The sequence below is a fragment of the Neolamprologus brichardi genome, chromosome 3 (genome assembly GCF_056152115.1).
Source record: "Neolamprologus brichardi isolate AB-2024 chromosome 3, ASM5615211v1, whole genome shotgun sequence".
In the NCBI taxonomy this organism is placed as follows: Eukaryota; Metazoa; Chordata; class Actinopteri; order Cichliformes; family Cichlidae; genus Neolamprologus; species Neolamprologus brichardi.
Window position 1 is genome coordinate 9,027,125 of NC_142106.1, and position 10,480 is coordinate 9,037,604.

A 10,480-nucleotide genomic window follows, 5' to 3' on the forward strand; every position below is an offset into this window, starting at 1 on the left:
CCGCCTACCCCACTCCTGCTTTACAGGTGAAAATAGAGCAACAGGACCGCTAGTCTTTGACTTTATTTATTTTCTGCTGTGTTTTACTTGCATCTATTTGAAAGAATGAGTGTAAACACACAAAAATATATTTTTATTTTATGTGCTGGAATGTGCAGAAAATAGGTTTAAATATTAAACAAATTTCTTCCAGTCAGTGAATGTTGCATATAATTAAATTTTTGCTTGATGCATAAAGTTAAAAGATTAAAACTAATAAAACAAGTTTTAAAAAGAGACTTTTCCATTTGATTACATTTTGTATGATGATTATGTAGAAAAAGTAGAATTGGGCTGAAAGATCTATCACTTTATCACCTATTCAGGTTGTAAATCGTGTTTTTAAAAAGTAACTAAGTAACTAAGTAAGTAATTAATTACTTTTGAAAATAAGTAATCAGTAAAGTAACTGGATTACTTTTTGGGGGAAGTGATCAGTAATTAGTTACTGATTACTTTTTTTCAAGTAACTTGACCAACACTGATTAAAACCCACAGTCGGAGCTTTGTTTAGTGTTTAGTGTTGTCTAGTGTACGGCTTAACAACTCGCTCGTAGCAGAGAATCTCTGTCATGCTTAAAACCTGCTGCACATCAAAGAATCAGTGACGTAGATGAACTTATGATTGTTGCTCTTTATCGTACATGTTGGTGGTTGGTTAACTTGGACGTGTGAGTCCAGAACAGTTCTGTTTGGTAACAATAAAGTCCATCGAATAAATAAATGTTCAGATGGTGGTGATTTTTTTTTACATTACTGTTACTGTAATCACATTACTGTTACTGTAATCACATTACTGTCATTTTATTATTGACAAAATATTAAAGAAATGTTGATGATCTGTTTATATCCATGTTAGTCTTTAAAGTCCAACATCTCCCTCTAGTGGCCATAAATAAACCATGTGTGAGGAAATACATTTATTCATTAACCAAACTACAAGATGTTGACACAAGGGGACAATTGATGTCTCCATTAAACAGATGGATAATTGTTGGCATTCCTGGAGTGGCTTCATCTCAGGAGGTAGAGCAGATCATCCACTAATTATAAAGCTTGTGAACGGATCCCTTGATGCTCCAGTCTGCATGCCAAATATCCTTGGACAACATACAAAACCTAAGTTTTTGTCTGATGCATCCATCAGTTTGAATGTTAGACAGAAAGCACTTAGAGTAAAATTGTGGCATATAAGTACATATAAATATTTACCACAAAAACTCAGATTATGTTGAAAAACTACTTAATGATACATTTTTTAGCTTTTCTAGATAAAAGCTTCATGTTTGAATGTTTTTTTTAAGTTGTCTTTTCACAAAGAAAAAACGTAGCCCTCCACCTCTGTGTTTGAACCAATAGAAAAGCTGGTGCTCAGAGGAAGACGGCTTTACTTGGCACTGGACTGGATGATGCCATCATTCACCTCCTACATCGTTCCCTCTCTCACCTGGAGACCGCTGGGAGATATAATAAAATAGATATAATATAAATAATTATATTTTTTTGATAAGTGAAGTTCACTGAACTGAAAGGAAAATTTGGTTTGATGATGGTTGACATGTTTTCCAAATAGAAGTTTTTCCTCTAGTAAGGAGATACAGGTGCAGCAGAGCATTGCTGGAAGAAATGATCCCAAGGGTGGAATCTCCTGAGAAATCTTCAGAGACCCAGCGAGAAGCAGGGACCATAGCTGACAGCCCAAGCAGGGGTTGAGGTCAAAGGTCATGCTGTTTGGGGACCTACTGGTCATCATGAGAAGATTCTGGAACCACAGCAATGACCATAAAGCTGCATTGGATGGAGAGCTGTGCCACAGGGCTTTCCAGAGGTAATCACGAGGAGATTGTGGACAACAGATGGAGATCTGAAGGATGAGGGGAGCGTTCCAAGCTCCAATCGACCGTGCAGAGAGGAAGTTCAAGGATGGCATCATTATTCTGTGAACAGAAACCAGAAGCTATGGTGGTGACGGGGAATGACTGACAGCAATTTCCTATGAACATCACCTAATGCTGTGTCACTGTGCTATGCATACTTTGACACTCTGAAGAGGGTCTTCCTTTGTGTCATTGTTGTTGTCATTTGCATCATGAACAAGACTGCTGAAGTGACTCAACAGGTGGGGTTATAACAGCAGTAAAATAATTGAATCCAATACCCTTTCCAAAAAAGGTTTTCTGCAGAGACGAAAGGACAATAGAGGAGTCATAAGTACCCCCCACAGGAAGAATGCATGAAATGAGGTGATGAGGGTTGATAGAGGCCATAAAACAGGAGTGCTGACAAAGGCCTGCAGCCTTGAAGATAACTGAAAGCCACATTGACAAACAGCAAAACTAACTGGTATGTTTGTTATACCCATGTCTGCATACATTTGGACTCTGGTCATATAGACAGTGATAGAAACAACTGGAAGAGACATTTATGAAGCTCTGAGGAACTCAAACCACTCTGCATGTGTGATTTACACACCTGGAGGAGATGCACCACAAAGCTGGAATGATTTTGCAAATGTTCATTTCTATGTTTGACTATTAACATTCATTTGCTTACTTGGAGGGAACGATGCTCGTCACAGTTCTCTCCCTCATGCACGAGCAACACAAAGAGCTCTGGTGACTTGCGTCTTGTTTTTGCCATTGTAGTAGAATTGTCTTGGCGTTCCAGCAATAGGTCTGTGCTAGATGAACGTATCAGCAACCTTCAAACACGTGTGGAGAATTCATTATTTCTTTGAAAGATTTTTGACTAAATAACAGAAAAAAGAAAGTAAGAGAAAGAGATGTCAGAGATGAGTGTCAGTAACACAAAAGTAACACTCAGTGTCATGCAGTGACTTTTACACAACCAGATCAGATGAACCAACTCACACTAAAACATGCATTTTGCTGCACTCTTTACACTTATTTCTTTTCTTTCTGCTCTTTTATATATTTTATAAAACCACAAAAAATATTTTATATCAGCAGCAATTTCTCTCAAACTGCTGCATCACAGCTTTCATGCTCTGACCTGCATGTGAAATGAGAGAAAAGCTCTTTATTAGTAACTTTTACAACTTCTGGCAGGTTAATGTCTGAACTTTGGAGTGAAACACACCCTTAGTTACAAGAAATAACACCACTGTCTGTAACTAAGTGAATCCACCTGAACACCACCTGTGTGTGTGTGACTGCATTACACTCCCACTGCTGGGAACCTGAACAAGAACCAGAACAAAGTCTGAAATAGAAGCTGACAAACAGCTGCACCACCGAGTGACACTTTATTTTATAAACTTCACAACAGGTTTCATGTTGTAACCTGCATGTGAAATGAGATAAAAGCTCTTTATCAGTAGCTTTTACAACTTCTGGCAGGTTAATGTCTGAACTTTGGAGTGAAACACACCCTTAGTTACAGGAAATAACACCACTGAATCTTCTGAGACTCACACTTATCGTTGGACCAAACTAGCAGCTTCCTCTGAGTGAGTCCAGCTACACGAGAGAAAAGTGGAAAACTCCAACACTGCTGCTTCAAGCTGCTGACGCTCCACACATTGAATGTGAGTTTGAGCAAAAACACGACTCAAAGGAAGTTTCAGTGAAGGTGGTAGAGGAGGGAGGGGAGCCAGGACTGACTGTACTTCCTGTCTGCTGTTTTCAGCTTCACTCACAGACTCAATGGCTTCCAGATCAGAGGAGGATCTCTGCTGTCCGGTCTGTCAGGAGGTCTTCAGAGATCCTGTTCTTCTGTCATGTAGCCACAGCTTCTGTAAAGACTGTCTGAAGAGATGGTGGAGAGAGAGACCAACACACGAGTGTCCAGTTTGTAAGAGAAGATCTTCAAAGGATGAACCACCTTTAAATCTGGCTTTAAAGAACCTGTGTGAGTCGTTCTTACAGGAGAGAGATCAGAGAGCTTCAGAGGCTCTCTGCAGTCTGCACTCTGAGAAACTCAAACTCTTCTGTCTGGACCATCAGCAGCCAGTGTGTCACATCTGCTGTGCCTCAGAAAAACACACCAATCACAGATTCAGACCCATCGATGAAGCTGCACAACAACACAAGAAGGAACTTCAGGAAACTCTGGAGCCCTTAAAGAAGAAGTTAAAGGTTTGTGAAGAAGTTCAAGTGAAGTTTGATCAAACAGCAGAACACATTAAGGTCCAGGCCCGACACACAGAGAGGCAGATTAAGGAGCAGTTTAAGAAGCTTCAACAGTTTCTAGCAGAGGAAGAGGAGGCCAGGCTGGCTGCACTGAGGGAGGAAGAGGAGCAGAAGAGTGGGATGATGAAGGAGAAGATGGAGGCTCTGAGCAGAGAGATAGCAGCTCTTTCAGACACAGTCAGAGCCACAGAGGAGGAGCTGAGAGCTGAAGACGTCTCATTCCTGCACAACTACAAGGCTGCAGTGGAAAGAGTCCAGCGCTGCCCCCTGCTGGATGATCCACAGCTGCCCTCAGGAGCTCTGATAGACCAGGCCAAACACCTGGGCAACCTGACCTTCAACATCTGGAACAACATGAAGGACGTGGTCTCCTACACTCCTCTCATTCTGGACCCAAACACTGCTCATCCAAAACTCATCCTGTCTGAAGATCTGACCAGTGTGAGACGAGGAGGAGAGAAGCAGCAGCTTCCTGATAATCCAGAGAGGTTTGATGATTACATCTCTGTCCTGGGCTCTGAGGGCTTTAACTCAGGGACTCACAGCTGGGATGTTGATGTTAGAGACAGTACAGGGTGGACACTGGGTGTGTTTGCAGAGTCTGTGAAGAGGAAGGGAGACATACAGTCTGGATTATGGAGAATATTTTTCTATGAAGGTAAATACTACACAGTCTCACCATCAGCAGACACTGCTCTCTCAGTCCAGAAGAAGCTCCAGAGGATCAGAGTGAATCTGGACTGGAACAGAGGAAAGCTGTCGTTCTCTGATCCTGATACTAACACACACATACACACCTTCACACACACTTTCACTCACAGGATGTTTCCATACATTAACACTGTTGGTAAAGTGAAGGTGTGTCCGTTGAAGGTGTCAGTGTCAGTGCAGCAGATGAGTTGAGGATGATGATATTTCTAATGTTGTTTCCTGTCAGTGAATTGAAGCTGTTAAACTGCAGCTGTCCTCCTGCTGCCTCGTTGTTCCAAAGCTCTTTGTTTCTCTTTTAGTTCTCACTGTTTCTTTCTGTTTCTGCTGTCCACCTTTTCACATGGAAAATCATTTCACTGTTTCTCACTGAATGACTCCCCAAACTAGATTTGAAATTCTATCAAGTTTCTAATCATTAAAAGTGATTCATGTTTCTATTTGATGTGTAAATGGAGATGATTTCGTTTGCTGGGATATGGACTGACATGTGTTGAATGGGAGGAGCAGTTTGTTGTTGTCTTCTTGTCTGTTTATGACAACAATAAATCTATTGTTGAAACAATGATTCATGTTTAACTCCATATATGAAATGTTTCTGATCTTTGAATTCTGTTTGATTAAAGACTTTCTTCATGACACAAATGAGATTTCAGTGTATTAATAGAACTAAATAAGCTCAGAGTTGAAAGGCTGGAGTATTATGTACGTGCTTCACTGTCAGGATCTTCAGGGGGATTCAAAGGGAAACATCAAACTGCTGTAATGAGATCAACTAGTTGGGCTGAACACACTTATCTGTAGTTTGTCTCCATCCAGGATCATCAGAATATAATGAACATGTGTGAAGAGCCAAAAAATGCTGCTGCCCTCTCAGCATGATGAGCTCCAGCCTTTGTTAACAGGAAAACAGGAAACATGAGACAACGTTCAGAGACAGTAACCAACTGTGGCCACAAGATGGCAGCAACTGATCTGAGATCCTTTATTGGACAGAACGACTCTGCTCTGTGACGTCATCAGAGAGACGGCCTTCAGTTTGATAGATCTGACGTCACGTCTGCACTGCGATGATGAAAGCTGATAAACACATTGTTATTTATCCATGAAATCACCTCTGTCCTCTCAAGTGTAGCTGTTTACAGAGCTAAAGAAGTCCTTCATCATCAAAACAGACAAACATGTATTTTCTGTATGAAGTGACGTCATCCTCACTCTAACCTCTTACATACATTCTGTTCAGTTTTCCTGCTGTAAGAAATAAACTGTGTGAAAATATAAATGCAGGGAAACATCCATTAATCACAGGTGAGCCGTTTGTTTCTGACTCACATTAAATGAGGCTTCAGGTGTAAATACCTCAGAAGTGTTTGTGAGTTCAGTAGAAGCAGACCCAGTCAACCATCATGGCATCCACAGCACTACACAATGCAACAGAAAGGCCTTCTTCATCTGCTGAACCACCTCTGAACCACGACGCTCTCCCTGCATCTAAAAGCTGTTAGTCAGGATGAGATGCTGCTGTGATCGCTCACAATTGACCTGTGAGATCTTTGTAAATATTGTCTTTGTTTCTGAAGGAAACACCTTTAGTCTGTTTGTATTTGGAGTGCAGATCTGGGCGTCCATCACTTTAACCTGCACACGTTTAGTTATTGAGTGTAGTTGATGTTTGGCAGCATTTTATAAGTGACAGTTCATGAACGGTGAAGGAACAGAGGACGCCTGACCATCCTACCTGTGTCAGTAAGAAAACTTTAATCTTCTGCAAAATACAGTAAATAAAGACCAATGTTGAGCAATTAATTATATAGTTACTTCTTCAAAAAAGTAGCTGAGTTTGGCAAACAACAAAGTTTTTTGCAGCTATTTTTTTTTTAAATGCAGCCAAAGCGTTTTTTAAATAAACATTTCAAACTATTTACAGAACAATCAGCTGTTATACAGGAATAAAAGTAAAGTTTAAAAATCATCACTTACTTGCTTTGTTTCTCTTTCTGTGGCGTTTGTTTCTCATGAGTTTCTTTGTTAGCCGGCTTTCTTCTCTGTAGAATAGAAATTTCAAACAAAACTTCTTCGACTTCCAAGCTGCTCAGAAAAATAAAGAGTGCGCAGCTCCACACTGGGAGCATGGTTCATTACCTAGTAAGGCTATTTTCTGAAGATTTGATTGGTCAGCGGGAGGTGATTGCAAACCTGCACATCATAAGTTACCATGGTAATGTACCCAGGTAAGGAGTGAACCCCCTTTGTAGTAAACCCCAAAGTTAACCCTGAAGTTATCCGAATAAGCCAAAATGCTGCCTCACAGCACAGACCTGTGACAAGAACGTTGTTTTTTTCTTATTTTGTCGGCAGTGATGTCATTGGAAGGCGGCGTTAAACTAATCGAAAGTACGCCGATGAGTCGGCGTGTGTCCGTTAGTTTTTCTCCGTTTATACCTGCACCATAATGACTCTGTTAACATCAGCGTGTCTCTGCCTGCCTCTGTTGTTTGTCTGTGTCGTGGATTTGGCCTCTTCAGGTGAGCTCTGTCCTCGCTTAACTTCTTTTCTAATAAGGTTACTCTGACCGCTGTGGAACAAATTTGGGCTCAAATCACCCCATAATCTACTTTATATTCTCAATTCAGGAAGGAAGTACAGATGTGATGTCTGTGTGGATCAGCACCCTTTACCTGTATTTACTTCTGTGACATCTGAGTGGACTAAGCCATCTCGCGTGGTTTGCAGTGACACATGTGATAGGTTTGTAGCTTAACCCTCCTCTTGTGTTAGCTTTCTGTTATCATCTCTTATGTTAACGGGTCAGTTTTGACCCGTGAATTAAATCAGCTCTAAAATACACTAAAAACAATAAGTGATCATCCAATTTGTTTCTCATCTCTTGGTTATCTTGTTAGGCTTCCTTATCCATGAAAATGTTGGTTTTAATGCTTTTGGTGTGTGCCTGTGGGTCTTTTTTTGTCACTATACCCCTCGATTTCAATTGAAAAAAATTGTAAAATGAACCTCAAAAGAATCATATTAATAAATAAAAGGTTTTTGTGTTACCTGACTATTACTGAGGGGTATAGGACACATCTCTTAAATAAATCTGTTTTATTGATCTTTTTCATTTTAAGATTAATTACTAAAATGACATCTATGGTGTTACGGGTCAATTTCGACCCATAGATATTTACATCAAGAAAAGACAAAAAAAATTTGTTGTTTTTTAGCAGTAGACCTTTAATATAAACTGAAAAAAAGAAAAAGTCCACTTCTCCTTTCTTTTGGTTATAGTCATGGGTAATTGTGGGCTTTTTATCACTTCCCAATGATACAGCTACATCTTTGTGAAGTTTCCTTTGTGAAGTTCTTGTCCGAGGTCATATCTGGTAAAAAATAAAATAAAATATTACAGCTGATATTGTGATCCTGCAGTCCAGTGGTCATATCGAGGACCACACATTTTCATTGTTTCTTCTCAGGGGTGCCACTCACAGCTTTGACTGTGAAAATCTGTACATTCCAGCCATAGTTGGTTTTTGCATCACAGGCTTCCCAGATTTTTCTGCCGTATTTTCCTGGCTTACTGGGTATGTATTGCCGGTAGGGGCATTTTCCTCGAAAAGTGGACAAGACGTTCATCCACTGTTACCTCTGGCCCTAGGATGAACATCAGGGGAAGAAGCTGCACCCATCTCTCCCAGACATCCCTGATGGGAGCAAGCTTGTCAGACCTCGGTCTGGTCTCTCTGTTGTCAAATCTGAGGACTCCTGGATCAAAATGATATCAAATGTGTGAAGTGACATCGTTGCCCAGAAAATGATCAGATGTGTCTGTGTCTTCTGGATGATAGTCCACATTGTCTTCCTCCTAGAAACCTGCCCATCTGAATCTCTATGCTGCTCTGTGTCCTCTCCTTCATTTTCACCAAAAATATGATGCAGAACTTGGCTCACTGTGAATCTTCTTCTCATTTGTGTATGCTGCAAATTGTAAATGTGCACTCTGGAAGTCAAATGGCCACTCAAATGAGTGAATTCACCTCACATGTCTTGACATGTCCCGTCTTTATTTTGTTTTGTTTTTGTGCAGGTATACTGCAAAAAACACGCAAAATAAGAATCCCCTAAAGCTCATATGATTAGGAGAGGAGCTTGCTGTCAATGTTTTAGCTGACAGTGCACTTATGATTTCAATTTTGGCTTTAATTATTGCTTTATACTCATAATATTATACCTTGGTCGAAACCGACCCTAACAACACAAAGGTCATAATTTCAACTAGGGCATTTTATAATTTAGTGAAAATATTTTTTTTGTTTTATTTTGTAGAAATAGAGGTTCCTGACAAAGTCAAAAAGCCTTGATACAATAAACAAATGTTTGTGATCTTTTTTATGCATTTGAAATTTAAAATGGGTCGGTTCCGAGAGGAACACGAGAGGAAGTTTAAACCTATTCGCTGGAACATTGAAGACAATACAATTACACAGCAAGCAATACACGAGTAGGCAAAGATCTTCATGTTTCTCGTGCACGGGAGAGAATTCAATTCAATTCAATTCAATTTTATTTATATAGCGCCAAATCACAACAAATGTCGCCTCAAGGCGCTTCATAGATACAGAGAAAAGCCCAACAATCATATGACCCCCTATGAGCAAGCACTTTGGCGACAGTGGGAAGGAAAAACTCCCTTTTAACAGGAAGAAACCTCTGGCAGAACCAGGCTCAGGGAGGGGCGGCCATCTGCTGCGACCGGTTGGGGTGAGAGAAGGAAGACAGGATAAAGACATGCTGTGGAAGAGAGACAGAGGTTAATAACAGATATGATTCAATACAGAGAGGTCTGTTAACACATAGTGAGTGAGAAAGGTGACTGGAAAGGAAAAACTCAATGCATCATGGGAATCCCCCGGCAGCCTACATCTATTGCAGCATAACTAAGGGAGGATTCAGGGTCACCTGGTCCAGCCCTAACTATATGCTTTAGCAAAAAGGAAAGTTTTAAGCCTAATCTTAAAAGTAGAGATAGTGTCTGTCTCCCGAATCCAAACTGGAAGCTGGTTCCACAGAAGAGGGGCCTGAAAACTGAAGGCTCTCCCTCCCATTCTACTTTTAAATACTCTAGGAACAACAAGTAGGCCTGCAGAGCGGGAGCGAAGTGCTCTAATAGGGTGATATGGTACTACAAGGTCATTAAGATAAGATGGGGCCTGATTATTTAAGACCTTGTATGTGAGGAGCAGGATTTTGAATTCAATTCTGGATTTAACAGGAAGCCAATGAAGGGAAGCCAAAACAGGAGAAATATGCTCTCTCTTTCTAGTCCCTGTCAGTACTCTTGCTGCAGCATTTTGGATTAGCTGAAGGCTTTTCAGTGAGTTTTTTGGACATCCTGATAATAATGAATTGCAGTAGTCCAGCCTGGAAGTAATAAATGCATGAACTAGTTTTTCAGCGTCACTCTGAGACAGGATATTTCTAATTTTAGAGATGTTGCGCAAATGGAAGAACGCAGTCTTACATATTTGTTTAATATGTGCATTGAAGGACATATCCTGGTCAAAAATGACTCCAAGGTTCCTCAC

At 40.4% G+C, this 10,480-nt stretch overlaps 1 protein-coding gene across 2 annotated transcripts; it reads left to right on the forward strand.

Annotated features, from left to right (window-relative positions):
• The first annotated feature begins 3,692 nt into the window (after positions 1-3,692).
• Positions 3,693-5,093, forward strand: LOC148103387 (nuclear factor 7, ovary-like). 2 transcript variants are annotated; one of them, XM_087839134.1, is made up of 3 exons: positions 3,705-3,941; positions 4,128-4,394; positions 4,428-5,093. In XM_087839134.1, exons 1-3 carry the CDS (start codon positions 3,705-3,707, stop codon positions 5,091-5,093), a joined length of 1,170 nt encoding a protein of 389 aa, XP_087695260.1. The 2 variants fall into 2 exon arrangements, with proteins under 2 accessions (XP_087695261.1, XP_087695260.1); XM_087839135.1 differs by having other exon boundaries at positions 3,693-5,093.
• Positions 5,094-10,480: the final 5,387 nt, after the last annotated feature.

Bases quoted from the DNA above. Each gene is read 5' to 3' on its own strand.
- LOC148103387 (XM_087839135.1), top strand. From the start codon at position 3,705: ATGGCTTCCAGATCAGAGGAGGATCTCTGCTGTCCGGTCTGTCAGGAG.